At 40.4% G+C, this 16,856-nt stretch overlaps 1 protein-coding gene across 1 annotated transcript in view; it reads right to left on the bottom strand.

The window, feature by feature from the left end:
* Nucleotides 1-15,878, bottom strand: part of LOC133518498 (dedicator of cytokinesis protein 7) — an 83,716-nt gene extending 67,838 nt beyond the window's left edge. The window contains exons 1-6 of the mRNA XM_061852216.1: nucleotides 14,486-15,878; nucleotides 14,327-14,399; nucleotides 12,421-12,581; nucleotides 11,956-12,133; nucleotides 9,959-10,155; nucleotides 235-375 (exon numbers count right to left, since the gene is read on the bottom strand). Of these exons, the coding sequence (XP_061708200.1) occupies nucleotides 235-375; nucleotides 9,959-10,155; nucleotides 11,956-12,133; nucleotides 12,421-12,581; nucleotides 14,327-14,399; nucleotides 14,486-14,520 (785 nt within the window). The 5' untranslated portion in view covers nucleotides 14,521-15,878. The remainder of the gene's footprint in view (nucleotides 1-234; nucleotides 376-9,958; nucleotides 10,156-11,955; nucleotides 12,134-12,420; nucleotides 12,582-14,326; nucleotides 14,400-14,485) is intronic.
* Nucleotides 15,879-16,856: the final 978 nt, after the last annotated feature.

Here is a 16,856-nt window from a genome sequence, read left to right on the forward strand (position 1 = left end):
TGTACTATAGTGCATTCATATCGTAGCTAGGCCTAATATACCCGCCTAATATATATATTATATGGTGTTTTTCTCCAAACATTGTAGAAAATGAGTAAAATTAATTATTTAAGCATCAGGCATCACTCGAATCTTAACCTCAGAAATGTCGAAAACTATATTTCCTCTTTAATTATTTTTAAATGTCAAAAAAAAATAGTTAAAGAATTGAAACAATTTACAATTGTGACTTACTTGAGCTGGTGGCAGTGCACGAGTACCCTGTGTCCCACGACTTCGCTTGGCATCTCGGCGGCGAGGCGCCTCTCGACTGCCTCCTCCTCGTCCAAGTAAGGCGAGTACAGGCCGAGCAAATCCGCTTGACGGTTTTCCAGTCTGGTAGACAGTACAAATTAATATCACCATAAATTTACCTATACCTAACACTTTTATAAACAACAATGTCGAATTCTCGATGTAGGAATTACTTTTTTTTCACGTATACATAATACCGACCAACGGAGCGGTAGCTTACGTTGTCGAGGCTTGATTATACTTAACCACTAGAAAGCTATACTTGACAATGTTTTAACCTGGTTCCGGGTCTAAAACCTTGGCTAGAGAAGTATACCAGAAGGCATGCAAATTCAGAAGCGTGCAGAAGGCATGAAGGTATGCTAGAACGCTCTGTAGGTAGTAAGGGTCTTTTTCTGGCTAGTTTTTGAGTCCACCTATTATGGAATAATAGAAACCAACAACTTCACAAAACAGTTTAACCTCTTGCGTCCCACGGTCGATTTGTTAGTCATGTGCCTCGAAATCTTTAATTCGTTGTAGCCTTTCGTATTTTCTTATAGCTTGTTACATGGGTGGTATATTTTGTTGTAGCATGTTACATGGGTGGTATATTTTGTTGTAGCATGTTACATGGATGGTATATTTAGCTGTAGCATGTTACATGGGTGGTATATTTTGTTGTAGCATGTTACATGGATGGTATATTTTGTTATAGCTTGTTACATGGGTGGTATATTTTGTTATAGCTTGTTACATGGGTGGTATATTTTGTTGTTGCATGTTACATGGGTGGTATATTTTGTTATAGCTTGTTACATGGGTGGTATATTTTGTTGTTGCATGTTACATGGGTGGTATATTTTGTTATAGCGTGTTACATGGGTGGTATATTTTGTTGTAGCATGTTACATAGGTGGTATATTTTTAATTCGCATATATTTTTAATCACGTTATTCAGCAGTGGCAAATTTTGTTGTAGCATGGATTAATTTTTAATCACTTTTAAAGCAGTTAACTGAAACACTAATCGACTTCTAACTATTTATTAAAAGCCTTAAGCCTTATTGAGCTTACTGTGGGAGTCAATTTGTGTAATAATGTCCTATAATACTTATTTATTTATTAAAGCACTCTTTATTTATACTTTACTATTTCTACTGTTTTTATTAGTATTGAACGCCAATCTATGTATTTAAGTATTTATAAATATTTATATATTATATATATCGTTGTCTAAGTACCCTCAACACATGCCTTATTGAGCTTACTGTGGGACTTAGTCAATTTGTGTAATAATGTCCTATAATATTTATTTATTTATTTCTCCAAAACTACTGGACCAACTAAGTTGAAATTTGGTACACATATGTAAGTCTGTGACCCAAAGACTGACATGTAACGTCAACAAATGAATTTTAAACGTAGGGACCACCTTTGGGGGTACATGAAAAAAATTATTAATAAAGTTTTGCAAACTATATTGTGTGTACAATGCAAGCATCGCACATTTCTCACGTCAGCGTTAAAATTAAATATGATGACTTTATAATAATTGCTGTATTTGCGATTACGCCATACATCGATTTATGAATTAGTTTACGTTTATACGTGCTCCTAGATAGTACTCATATTCCTTGGTTATCAATAAATATATATACCAAAATCAGTGTTTCCATCAAGACTACAATCAACCATCAAGAATCATATCAGCTCAGATGTACGACCCGTACATTGTGCTATATATCAAATGAAAGGGCTATATGTATGGAACGGTATTCCAATGTATGTATTTCTTTCTTTCTACTTCTATTTTGTATAACACTGATTATCTGTTTTTTTCTTGTAATTTAATATTTTAATAGTGTGTATTGTGGTAAATAATTAAACAGATTATCTATCTTATCGAAAAATGACCATTACCCCCTTTATCTCTGAAACTACTGGAACAGATTTTATAAAAATACATAAAATAGTTCTTTATTTAAAGATGACAGGGAAACTTATTAGAAATCTATAGTCAAGCGTGAGTCGGATTTAAGAACAAAAATGCTGTTAGGCTGTTTTAGGGACACAGCCGCAATGGTTTACGTGAAACGTTGTGTAGACAGCTATTGCGAAGGCCGAAGACCCGAAACGTCCCAAAGATGCGTGCCTATTCGCGACCGAGGCCAAAGGTCGAACTGCGGGAGGTTAGTGCTCAGATACAGAATAGTTTTAGTACAAGTGTTTGAATTTGATGAACGTAGGCCGAGCCCCGCGTAGAGCCGAAGGCTCGGAGCGTCCGACCTGTGCATGCTTCCTGAAAATTTCACAGGTATCTTAATGGCGAAGGCCGAAGACCGAACACCGTGTAGGGCCGAAGGCCAGAAGCGTCCGAGAGAGGCGCGCCTTTAGGTTCAAGCTTGAGTCGGGCTGAAAACAAAAAATGTGACTAGACTTCTGGCCACAGCCGCAATGGTACTTATACTATAGACTAATTAGGTACATGTATTATTGTTACGTGTTTTAGCACTACATTAAAGCAGCTCTTTCTTCGGCCTTCGCTAAAATACTTGGGGAATTTGCGGGAAGCCCGGCGGACGCTCCGAGTTTCTTTTTCAAAACCAATCTCACACTACCCGAGCACCGAATTCAGAACCTCTTCTTTTTTTTCAAGTCGGTTGGCAACTAAATACTAAAACATTTCGTACAAATGTGAATACATGAGTGATAACTGATAAGTTTGTTTTATGAATCTTTATCGCAGAGGCACAGGGGTCGGCAAAGTACGTTTTGTCACGAGATTTGGATGTTTTTATCATTCGGTAAAAACCCTGTTTTTTAGGGGAACTCTTGGGTTTCCAGCATTTGGGACAAAATACTTTGCTATTCCTAAAAAATTGTCCCCACTAAAGTTAAGTTAAGCTTCGATTAATATTATATTAAAAATAATCCTTAGGTTTTTAGGTAGTCCTTAAACTTATTCAGTCCTTTCATAGTTATCAATTTTATCATAATAAAACATAGTTTATGTAAGTAATTTGTACAATTATTACTCGTATTTCTGAATGATATTGCAAAGCATGGTAACACAGCTGTTTGATTTTCTCATAAGAGGGAAGAATAGCTTTTTGGATCTAACGAAATAACGGTATTTTTTTATGAAATTCCATTTCTGGAGAAAACGGTTTCCACTAACTAAATCTTAACAAATCATTCTGATTTTGATGTCGATCGCTTCAGCATAATATATTCCAGGTTTATAGGTTTCACTATTTAACTAGTGCCTACGCCAAATCTTGGGATTAGTTGTCAAGCGGACCCCAGGCTCCCATGAGCCGTGGCAAAATGCCGGGACAACGCGAGGAAGAAGAAGAGGTTTCACTATTTAATTTTTTTTGGTTTGCATATTATGAACAAAAAAAAAGGAAAACCTATAAGCCTAGTTTTTCATTGTGTCAATAACATACTAAAAAAAGCGGCCAAGTGGAGCACCAATGGAGCATGGTAATGTACATCATAATATTTTTTTAGGTTTATTATTTTGTTATTTTAAAAGTTACAGGGGGGGGACACATTTTACCACTTTGGAAGTGACTCTCGCGCAAACTATTCAGTTTAGAAAAGGACGGACGTTTACGGACGGTACGAAACCCTAAAAACAGTGATCTGAGTATAGTACGACAATGTAAGTGATACGTGGCTCTTGGAATCCTTATCTTTAAAACCGACGATTGCAGTGTCACTATATAAACCCGCGCGGGTATTGGGCATATCATTCCGTTTGACGGAACGGATACGGAAGTGTATCTGTCAGCCATGTTTCCCGCTACTAACTTTATTTACCCTTTCGTATTCCTCGTCGTGGTGTCGCTGGCTGCGAGCGCCGCGGACACGGATTCAACTTTCAGCAAAGTCAAAGAGATAAGCACCACGATCACCAACCAGGTAGCCTACTTGCCTCCTATGATCATTCTCGGGAAGAGCAACGGGGACATCATCCGCTGTCCGTACGCAACGCCAACCTCATGCGAGACCTTCCACTCCGGCTCATCACCTGTGACCTCCACCATCGTCCACGGCGAGTACCTATTCGCGGCGCTGAAATCTGGGGCTATGCTTCGCTGTCTCTGGCAAAGGAGACATTCCTGTCGAGTGTTCCATCAGGCGGACTCCGAAATGACAGGACTAGCGGTGCTAGCGGGCAACATCCATGTTGCATTCCGGAGCGGTACGATTCTCCAATGCCAGATGAACGAACCATACAGCTGCCGGCCTTTCGCGAACATAGGAATTCCAATTACGTCCTTAACTGCCTCCAGCTCGTGTCTTTTTGCCGGGCTGAGTAATAGCCGGGTTGATCGCTGTGATACTTCTGGAAACTGCTCTATATTTTGCACCAATGTGGCCGCGTACGAGTACAGCGTTACAGGATTAGCGGTCGTCGGAAAAACCCTTTTTATTCTTAGAAACCTTGGATTTATAGAAACTAGCGATGGAACATCCAGCAAGTGTGAAAATGTGCTTAGCATTGCTGGTAACAATTACGTAGGTATGGCTGTATATAACAGTAAATTGTACGCAGTGCGAAAGGACGAAAGACAGCTCCGCACCCACGTGCCGGGCTCACGTACCACGACATTATTCGCGACCCACGACGGCGCAGAAAGCATCTTCTTCGCGTACGGGACCTACGCGATGCAGGAAAAGTACAGAACTGAGCCCATCAAGTGTATTTGGAGCGGCGTCTTCAACTGCCCGCCGACAGTTTTCTACTACGACAACGTACAGCACAGGTCGGCGCTGGAAGTTTTCGTGAAGGACGGAAAGCTGTTCGACTCGCAGGGCGTTCTAGTTGATACGAGCAACGCCGACGAGAGTCATTTACTGAAAGCCGCCATCTTCTCGATGGGCCCGGACGGGCAGATTCTACTGTCTAACGAGCATAGCAGAGGGCGGCTGCACACGTCGAGCCTGTTCGCAGGGAACCCTGTCTCCGGGGCGGGGCTGATAGTGGTCGAGCAGGGCAAGATCGTGAACATCACGTCCTGCTCCGTGCACTACAGGCCCGACCAGGAGTTGAATGACCAGGTGAGGGAAGCGCTGCGTACCAAAGGATATACGGATAGCATAGACATACAGCCTTGTTCGTATGATGATATGTTGTGTGTTTTTGACGGTACAAGCAGTAAATACAAGTGGCAAATGAGTGGAAATTAATACGTTATTAGCTAGTTTAATGACTACAACAATTTTTCAATATGTTCCTTCCTACAGTGTAGTTGAGTTAATATTTTTGCATAGTCAATTTGTTTCTAAGTATTGTAGGTTTTTTTTTGTAATATGTATTAATAAAAATATTCAATGGGCTATGTCTTAAAATGTTTTATTAATTTGTTGCCTTTTTTAGGGTTCCGTAATCAACTAGGAACCCTTATAGTTTCGCCATGTCCGTCTGTCTGTCTGTCTGTCCGAGGCTTTGCTCCGTGGTCGTTAGTGCTAGAAAGCTGAAATTTGGCATGGATATATAAATCAATAAAACCGACAAAGTCGTACAATAAAATCTAAAAATTTAATTTTTTTAGGTTACCTCCCCTACACGTAAAGTGGGGGTGAATTTTTTTTTTCGCTTCAACCCTAGAGTGTGGGGTATCGTTGGAAAGGTCTTTCAAAACTAATAGCGGTTTTCACGAAACATTTTTTGATAAAGTGAATATATTCGGAGATAATCGCTCCGAAAGAAATAATGTCCCCCCCCCCCCTCTAACTTTTGAACCATAGGTCCGAAAAATATGAAAAAAATCGTGGAAGTAGACCTTAAGAAAGACATTAAATGAAAACTATAGCGGACATGATCAGTTTAGCTGTTTTTGAGTTATCGCAAAAAGTTTTCCCTTCATAGTAAAAATACTTACTTTAATTAGGTACTGATTATGCAAATTTGCCTATTTGTTTAACTCGGGTGAAAGGTACCGTTTCATCCCTTGGTTAACAATTTACTATACCTTAAGCTCCAGTTTAGCTTATTGTGACGGAAGAGTAACTACGGAACCCTACACTGAGCGTGGCCCGAAATGCTCTTGACCGGTTTTATTGTTTTATTTGTAAGGCTTGTGGGTAAATGTACAAACTGTAGGCCCAATACTAGCCAACTTAAACACGTTATATTAGAGTCCAACATCATTATACCTATATACTGTTCTATTATCTAGTTACTAAATTAGCCCATAGATATAATTTAACCGACTTCAATTTCAAGTAGGAGGAGGTCCTCTGTTCGGTTATATAAAACATCTATTTATATTAAACACAGAATCATTTAAGAATTGTATATTAAATTAGAACACACCATAATTATTTCATGGAATATTGTAAGTCCAGCGAGATGATTAACCAAATGATCTGAACTCATAGTAAAGTAAAGTAAATCATTTATTTTGCCAAACATTATGTGTAGTTGGTGGATTACAAAGTTATTCAGTATCAATAATGTTTGTACCTTAATTTAGGCATGCAAAAATTTAATTACATATTTACATAAAACTAAACTATTATAACATTATTATACATTATCTTTTTACAATACAACCGCAATACTTATTATTTACGTTTATAACATTACCTATACTACTAATAGGTGCTCGTATTTATTTGCTGTATATTATTGGCTTCACATGTAAGAAATTCGGATATAGAGTAATTTTCTTTTTTTGCCTAGCCATTTATGGAGTGCTTTATCATATTCATAGCCTAATTCTTTTTCATTTCAGCCTTTGGTTTTAATTTTAGTTATTGAAGGGCCGATGTATTTATAAATTTGATGTTCTACAATAAAAAAAAATAGAATAAAGCCGATATTTAAAACACAGCCAAATAGTATGCTTATATTGTAGACTTTTAATAACATTATTATGATTGAATAGGTAGACAATCAGACGTAGAAAATCTGACGGTTGTTACATTGTTGTCACAAGTAGGGATTGTTACATGATTTTTGAGTTTCAAACCTAAAGAGGGTATGAAATTAAGGCATGTTGTGCACGCTATTTTCTTGTTAATCGAAAAAGCTAATTTTAGACAATACACTTTTCTCAGTCGAGATTTTTTGTGTTACGCTCCATAATTTGCGTAGCTTTTTTGCACTCAATTCCATCTTACAATATTCTTTTTTAAGGGCCAATTTCTACCAATAAATTATTAAACTAAGGGCCCGTTTCACAATGTCCAAGTATTAGATAGCTAATTAACAAATAAATTAACTGGCAGATATAATTTCGAAGAGTATGGAAATGCATTGTACCGCGTATATTGAATAGATTTCCATATTAATTAGTAAGCTCATTAGAAGGTCGAACATGTGGGCAAGTTAGATCTATGATAAAGAAACACATGCTTAAAATGCGAAAATAATGAAAATTTATACAAAGATGAAGTGTACTGTATAATTAATTCTACACGCCTAGACTCCTTAACTCAAAAAATCTTTTTAATTTAAGATTAGTAGTTAAGTTAGAAAAATGCATGTTTTTTTGATATGAAATAAACAGATTAAATTTTTTTTTTGTTTCATATGTTTCTATTGCAAAACTTAAGTATCTAGTGACCTTTGTACCTCATAGATGGCATCAATATATATGTTGTAAGATTCGTTTTGAGCTATAACACTAGCTCATTGACATTCATTGTAGCGGCCAAAAGAACTATTGTAGGTCTTGAAGTTCTAGCATAGTACATTGTAGGAGAGGCCGGAAAACCGCTCAAAGATGGACGAGTGAGTTTGAGGGCCGACACATTAGTGGAGGCCCTCAAATAATACGAGTCCATCTTTAGCGTTTCCAGCCGAGGCATTATATTGTGGTTTTCAAGACTGCGAAGACATAACAAAAAAATTGCATAACTATAAGTACCTTAGTAAAATAATATTTATATTGGCGTGAGGACAATTGTTGAAAGAAAGCGATGTATTATTGCCAGTAACATTTATATTTTCTTCACTAAAAGAACTCATTTTTATAACGTAGATACGTGTTTCTTGTTTTTTTTAGTCGAACACAATTTAGGCGATCCGGCTTTGGAATGATCTCCCACTCAACATCAGACAGGCTCAAACCAATCTCTCGTTTAAGCGTATGTTACGTAAGCACTTTTTCGACAAGCTCTCTGGTTAATTGTCCTTCGTAGTCATAGTATTTTTTGCACTGGGTACATAAATTAATATATATGTATGTATATTTAATTATAGTATATTTATGTAAGTTTATAACCGTTAGTATATATTATTTATCGCTGTTTTGCTTGTTTTAAGTTACTTACTCTGTTTTTTTTTTGTTTAATGCCTGCACGTACTACTGTTTCTGTTTAGCCTGATGGTTGACTGGTAGAGAATGCCTTTAGGCATTAAGTTCGTCATTTGTACTTTATTTGTTATATTGTGCAATAAAGTTTAAATAAATAATAAATAAATAAATTTACACTATCCAATTATTATATTTACATTATCCAAGTATTTTCCGATTCCGCCTTTTTTACTTTTTTTTATCAATTTTAAGAGGCGTTTTTCTGTTGTTTGCTTAATACCGAGTCTAAACTTAGAAGCGTTTTTGATAAAACACCACAAACAGCTACAAAAGTAAAAACGCCGTAAGCGTGAACTGAATGGTTTTTACGTTTCTTTTTTTTTTTAACAAGTAATTGGTCTACTTTTTGATATTTAACAAATTTAACGGCAAATTTGGCGTTGTAAGTTTTAATAATGTGGCAAGAATGTCGAAAGATGGCAGTAAATTTACGTCGCTACAAAGATTTCTTTGACAATACACCTCTATTTCAAGTTCTCTTTGGTACAGTCAGCTGCAGAGAAAAGGTACCCCCCAGATTAGAAACTTTGTATGCAGGGGGGTACTTTTTCTCTGCAGCTGATCGTACAAGGTAGGTTGCGGTACGTGTGAAACCCTAAGCGTCGCCTATAATGTTTGTAATAGAGACTAAGGGTAATGTGGGAAAGACCGTCTACAAGCTATTTCATCGCTTCTAACTCTTGCGCTTGTACAGCCGAACTCAAAGATAAAATAAATAAAGAAATATTATAGATCACTATTACACAAATTGGCTAAGTGCCACAGTAAGTTCAATAAGGCTTGTGCTGTAGGTACTTAAACAACGGTGTACGGTCAACCAATTTGATTCCTAGGCCACTATAGAACCATGTCATAATGACTTCTACGACAGTGCTTATTGAGTGATGAATGTCATGTATAGAGTAGTTAAAGCGACAAGGTTCTATAGTGGCCTAGGATTCAAATTGGTTGACTGTACATTTCAGGCTGGATTTTCATTTTTGGTCAGTGAGGGCAGATCCAGATCAGATCACCAGATCCCGTGCTGCTACGCGAAAATTGTCTTAGAACACCTTCTCTCAAAACAACAGGGTGCAAGAAAAAGATAATTTTTGACAAACTTTTTTTTATGTCAATCCCTTTCCTCCCGAGGATCAAAAGCTTGTATGGGACCAAAAAAAATTCCGAGTAGAAAGGCCCGATTTCCACTTACCCAGCAATACCTCTTTAAGTAAGACAAATTTTCAGGTCCCTTGAAGTCCTAGTTATCCAAGTTGACCGGCTAACCTAACCAAACCAAATATTGTATATCTGATCTTCTCTACCTTAACCTTTTTAATTATTCTGTGCTATAACAGTCACCATACCTCCGAGCCTCGTTGATGGCGTCCTGCTGCTCCGGCGGGCGCCTCTCGAAGAGGTCCGGCAGCAGGGGGTCCGAGGACGAGCTGCGGAGGTCCAGGCTGGCCCAGGACCCGCGCGGGGTCAGGGTCTCGTTGCACGAAGATGATGATGATATTGATGCTACAGATTGCCGTCCGCTTGATGGCTGGGATTCTGGGACCTGAGTAACAAAAATAGAATAAGAAGAGCACGGCAATATGATTATAGCTGAATGTCCTTGCCGTACTCGGACCTTTTAATTTTGTCTTCTTCCTAAATGCCCTAAGTGTTACGTAAAAACCGTTTAGGTGTCTTCTTGTTAGGCGGGTAAAAATGAAGGAATGGTGACTGGACGACTAAAGATTCTAAAGTGCTAAAGCATTAAGCATTATTAAGTACGATGCGTCCTTAATATTTTTGTCTCACCATCTACCCTTTTACGAATTCGTTTGATTCGCATGGTATGACTGGTACTACTATCGTCCGCATTAAAAAAAACCCTAAAAAAGCCAGCGCGGCGCGGTAGCCAGCCACTCTGGAGTGGGACGGGTATATGTTAGAGAGAGCCGGCACCTGGTCCTCGTCCACCTCGTACAGCTGGCGCGGCGCGGTGGCCAGCCGCTCTAGAGTGAGACGGATATACGTTAGAGAGAGACGGCACCTGGTCCTCGTCGACCTCGTACAGCTGGCGCGGCGCGGAGGCCAGCCGCTCTAGAGTGAGACGGGTATATGATAAAGAGAGCCGGCACCTGGTCCTCGTCGACAGCGTACAGCTGGCGCGGCGCGGAGGCCAGCCGCTCTAGAGTGAGACGGGTATATGTTAAAGAGAGCCGGCACCTGGTCCTCGTCGACCTCGTACAGCTGGCGCGGCGCGGAGGCCAGCCGCTCTAGAGTGAGACGGGTATATGTTAAAGAGAGCCGGCACCTGGTCCTCGTCGACCTCGTACAGCTGGCGCGGCGCGGAGGCCAGCCGCTCTAGAGTGAGACGGGTATATGTTAAAGAGAGCCGGCACCTGGTCCTCGTCGACCTCGTACAGCTGGCGCGGCGCGGAGGCCAGCCGCTCTAGAGTGAGACGGGTATATGTTAAAGAGAGCCGGCACCTGGTCCTCGTCGACCTCGTACAGCTGGCGCGGCGCGGAGGCCAGCCGCTCTAGAGTGAGACGGGTATATGTTAAAGAGAGCCGGCACCTGGTCCTCGTCGACCTCGTACAGCTGGCGCGGCGCGGAGGCCAGCCGCTCTAGAGTGAGACGGGTATATGTTAAAGAGAGCCGGCACCTGGTCCTCGTCGACCTCGTACAGCTGGCGCGGCGCGGAGGCCAGCCGCTCTAGAGTGAGACGGGTATATGTTAAAGAGAGCCGGCACCTGGTCCTCGTCGACCTCGTACAGCTGGCGCGGCGCGGAGGCCAGCCGCTCTAGAGTGAGACGGGTATATGTTAAAGAGAGCCGGCACCTGGTCCTCGTCGACCTCGTACAGCTGGCGCGGCGCGGAGGCCAGCCGCTCTAGAGTGAGACGGGTATATGTTAAAGAGAGCCGGCACCTGGTCCTCGTCGACCTCGTACAGCTGGCGCGGCGCGGAGGCCAGCCGCTCTAGAGTGAGACGGGTATATGTTAAAGAGAGCCGGCACCTGGTCCTCGTCGACCTCGTACAGCTGGCGCGGCGCGGAGGCCAGCCGCTCTAGAGTGAGACGGGTATATGTTAAAGAGAGCCGGCACCTGGTCCTCGTCGACCTCGTACAGCTGGCGCGGCGCGGAGGCCAGCCGCTCTAGAGTGAGACGGGTATATGTTAAAGAGAGCCGGCACCTGGTCCTCGTCGACCTCGTACAGCTGGCGCGGCGCGGAGGCCAGCCGCTCTAGAGTGAGACGGGTATATGTTAAAGAGAGCCGGCACCTGGTCCTCGTCGACCTCGTACAGCTGGCGCGGCGCGGAGGCCAGCCGCTCTAGAGTGAGACGGGTATATGTTAAAGAGAGCCGGCACCTGGTCCTCGTCGACCTCGTACAGCTGGCGCGGCGCGGAGGCCAGCCGCTCGAGGCGCGCGCCGAGCCGCTCGCGGCCGAGCGTGGAGCCCGAGTGCTGCCGGTGCTTGTGCTCCACCACGTTGTAGTCGGACGTGTACGTGCGGATGCAGTCGCGGACGAACATCGGCGCTTTGCTCCTGCAAATATTACGAGAGAAAAAATTAAAAACTATAACGCTAGATGGGTCACGTAGGTACTAGTCTGGAATACTAAATTTATCAGTAGTAAATGGCGGCAAATTTGAAAAACGTACGCGGGAAGGGCCGATCTTTTACACAAATTTAGAATTTCAGGACCTTTCCTTTTGTCTTGCTACATTTTTGGGCGGTCGTGTAGCCTATTAAGGCTTATAAAAAAAAGGCAATCTAATTAAAAATCAATAGAATGGGAGGGATGGAGGGGGTTCTCCATGAGCCCTACTTACAGATCCTCGTCAGGTAGCACGTGTGTGACAGTCCGTATGCGCCGGGGCACCGTGCACAGCTCCATGTCGTGTGGGGGATAGGCCAGGGGGTCCCGGGGCCCCATGAGCCTGTCCGCCACCTCCTCATAGTCTGGTGGCTCGATCATATCGCACAGTGATATCTGTTGGACAAATATTATGATGAAGGACCAAACTCAAGTTATTAAGTTTTGAACAAACCTATGATTTTGTGTTTGAAACACTTGGTGTGCCAAGCAAAATATTTCATTAAAAAGTTAAAAGACAACACAAAAGGAAAAAAAGTGGCGACCCCGAGACCGTTCATTCTTGATGCAGCAATACCTATTGCATAGTACATAGTTAGGTTAGAATAGAAGTTTTTTTTATAAACCCTGTTTTTGTAAGTTTTAGAAATAAAATAATACATGATAAAGGACAAAACTGGCATAGCACACATTCTAATATTTTTAATATGAAAAGAGAGAAGAAAATATTTTTTTGACTGTCAATATCTAACACAGCACTTGACACATCTACTGCGGAATGAAGTACTAATGGAGTATTGAGACAAATCATACTTGGTATAATGATACTTTTGTAATTGGGTTTAGATATTGTTTTTTTTTTTATACCACAACGGTGTCAATCAAGCATACGGCCCGCCTGATGGTAAGCAGTCACCATAGCCTATGGACGCCTGCAACTCCAGAGGTGTTACATGCGCGTTGCCGACCCTTTACCCTTTATTGTAATTACATAAATAAATTAATATGGAGCACATTATTTTATTTGATCGAAATAGTGATTATTGACTTCTCCAGTTAAGAATGATTTACTAGCTGGGTCCACACAGAGCAAGCATACGTGCGAGGCAATTTCCTCACGCACAATACGGCCAGTGTAGACGTGCCTTGGCCGTATTGTGCATTAGGAAATTGTCTCGCGCATGGGCTCACTTTGTGTGGACCCGGCTATTCAAGTGCTCTTTGCGATTTCAAACCAACCCTCACCCAAAAAACAGTTGTAATGTACTTATATACTAATTATAGATAGATAAATAATTATTCAAACATACCATTTTATTTTATTAAAAACCAAAACTATTTAATTCTATATATAATATCTGAATATTTTTTTGCATAATTGTCTAAAAATATTTGATGCATCTATTTACAGTATTAAAAGTATTACAATTTACAGTATTACAATTTATAAATGTCATTCCTATCAATGTTATACTGTGTCATCAAGAGTTCGACTACAAAATTTGGTCTTTCTGTTTGTCCATTCTGGCCCCTGGGCTATAACCACGAAAATCGAAGTTTGTCAATTGCAGGCATTTTTCTTTATCACTCTCAATTACGTCTTAATGAGAGTAAAAGAGAAAGATCCCCGCAATTTGCCTGTTGATCAATCTGTGGGACAATATCTACAGTCACTAGCATGTACATTGAAAAGGTTGTGCTCATCTTCTATATTTTGATACTATCTTGACAAACTCTATTGTATATTTGATATATAATCAAGGAAAATAAAGAGAATGTATTTCATAACTTTTACTACACACAATATTAAAGAACTTGATTATAGCACCCAAAAATTTATAACTTTTAAAGCTAAAACTTAAATATTTTCTCTATGTATGAATCAATATACTATATTCACTAGATTTGTAATTTATCATTAAGTAGGTATTCTTATAAGAAATATCCCAGATTAGTATTCTTAACATCTATTAACTTATTAACCATCAATCCAGCATAAAGCGCTAAAAATAATCCAAAAAGTTCACACGAAGAACGAAATAAAAATCTAATTATCTATTCAAGCAAAGCTGAATGGAAACTATAGGAAGTGATTCACAACACCGTTTAAGGAATGTTTTTGTTAGAAAACTTAAACTTACTGAAGATGAGCAGCCCGAGAGAGTGCCGACCTTCGACTGGCTAGCATAGACCTTACGAGCGTCCCCAGCATTCCTATAAATAGGGAAAAATCAATCCTTTACCATTAGTGGGATCTCATGCAATGTTAACTTCCAACAGAGCGTTAAGGTCTCGCTTACCCGGAGGGCTGCTGGTATTTACGTCCAAGGGTCATTTATAAATAAACCACACGTAGCACTGGATTTATAACAGAAAGGTCGTGTTATTTATTTAAAAAACTATGTAAATATGATTGATTGTTTATACAAACTCGCTTCGAATTGATTTCATGTTTGATAATTTTGACAGTAGTTTTAGTGTTGCTATGCTAAGTAGTAAGTTTCAAAATAGTTTTCGTGTGTTGTGTGGTAGTTTTTATTTGGGTTCATAGTTGATCCATAGCCTAGTGAGTATTGTATTCTTTGGTCCATAGGCATCAAATAGGCATACCCAGCCACGACCTTGGCACGGTCCGAGGCATATTTAATCGCTATTTGCTATACGTCCGCAGCTATGAGTGAGAGCGAGGAGATATGCGGACCAGACCAAGGTCGCGGTCTGGTTCGCCCGCCTATTAGCACTATAATGCCTGGAACACATTTCGCACACACATACACATTTTCAATTTAAACGTGATAAACCTCTATTAACTTTTTAAGCCGGCTCACGTATTTAAGAACCATCCCTGAAAATTCAACATATTACATAAGCGCTTATTAGATCCCAATTACATGGCTGGGATGCTTCTCTTCTGTCTACTATGCGAGTATTATAGCGACATCCCACTCGCACATCGGAGCGACACGACGTGCGAATTCATAGATGGTACGATCGTATGGATGTGCTATACCGCGTGCACCCGTGAGAAAATTATTATTATTATTTTTTTTATACTACGTCGGTGGCAAACAAGCATACGTAGTGATTATATGCTCTTTGAAGCATACGGCCTGCCTGATGGTAAGCAGTATCCGTAGCGTATCTACGCTTGCAACTCCAGAGGAGTTACATGCGCGTTGCCGACCCTAACCCCCTCCCACCCTCGTTGAGCTCTGGCAACCTTACTCACCGGCAGAAACACAACACTATGAGTAGGGTCTAGTGTTATTTGGCTGCGATTTTCTGTAAGGTGGAGGTACTTCCCCAGTTGGGCTCTGTTCTAGATCTGGAATGACATCCGCTGTGCTGTGCCCTACCACACAGAGCGAGATGACATTCACAATGCCCATACCTCTCTTGTGGACGTAGTTTAAGGACATACCCGGGTCCATTTTACATACAATAGAACATATTGCAAGTTAAATAAGTTTGTGAAAACGTGTGAGAATTGTTGGAAAAATATATAAATGAAAAAACAATCTATTCTGAGGTATAGACAACTTTACTAGAGAAGTTGTTAAGAGGCAATCAAGAAGTATAAGTACTTAATTCTGAGACGACCGGTTTGGCCTAGTGGGTAGTGACCCTGCCTACGAAGCTGATGGTCCCGGGTTCAAATCCTGGTAAGGGGATTTATTCGTGTGATGAGCATGGGTATTTGTTTCCGAGTCATGGGTGTTTTCCATGTATTTAAATATTTATATATTATATATATCGTTGTCTAAGTACCCTCAACACAAGCCTCATTGAGCTTACTGTGGCACTTAGTCAATTTGTGTAATAATGTCCTATAATATTTATTTATTTATTATTTATGTATTTATTTAATTAGACGAGTTTAAAGCATACCGCGGATTACATTCACAGCTCGCCTCGTGTCTCGGCCATAGCGAATGTACACACTCGCTTCGTGGTTCGGCTCGCGGCTCGTCTCTTGTCTCGGCCATTGGTCTCGGCCACAGCCCCTAAGCTCGTAGAGCTAAAGCGGCACGGCATAATGTTTGGGACCGAATAAAAAGCTGAACGCGAATGTAACCGTGGATTAGATTCGTGGCTCGGACCTAGAAAATAATCCAGACAGTGTACCTTGGCCAAAAAGTGTGTCCACACGAGAAGCCAAAGTGGGCCGTTGCATCTCTTTCTAATTAGGGTGACCATAAGTCATATGTATGTGGGATGTTAGTATAACATGGAATATATAGTTTGGCCAGGATCTTTTCTTATTCATACATAGTCAGAGATAATCATACTGTCTTTTCGCCGTGCTAGCATGAAAAGGGATGGATATAGTATTTTTTCTATTCTGTAAAAAGCTTCACAAAAATGCTGAGCGCCGCCATTCACGTATTTTGAAAATATTATTATTATTAATCAGGCAGGCAGTTGAAACAACTGATAGTAGCCTGTATCTGGATGATCTTCACTTAAAATCTATTCTTTGCGCTGGTTAAGTATTTGTCTAGTCTGTTCTTAAACTGATTGACATTCAGTGCAAAATATCTTCAAAATATAATCATCAAGTTGGGGATACCAATTAATATTCAAATTTACTACAATGTCTATCATATAAAAATTAATGTTGATTTTTATTTGTGTACATGGTTGGTTTAATCAGTTAATAATATTGACAAC

Source organism: Cydia pomonella, chromosome 5 (assembly GCF_033807575.1).
Source record: "Cydia pomonella isolate Wapato2018A chromosome 5, ilCydPomo1, whole genome shotgun sequence".
In the NCBI taxonomy this organism is placed as follows: Eukaryota; Metazoa; Arthropoda; class Insecta; order Lepidoptera; family Tortricidae; genus Cydia; species Cydia pomonella.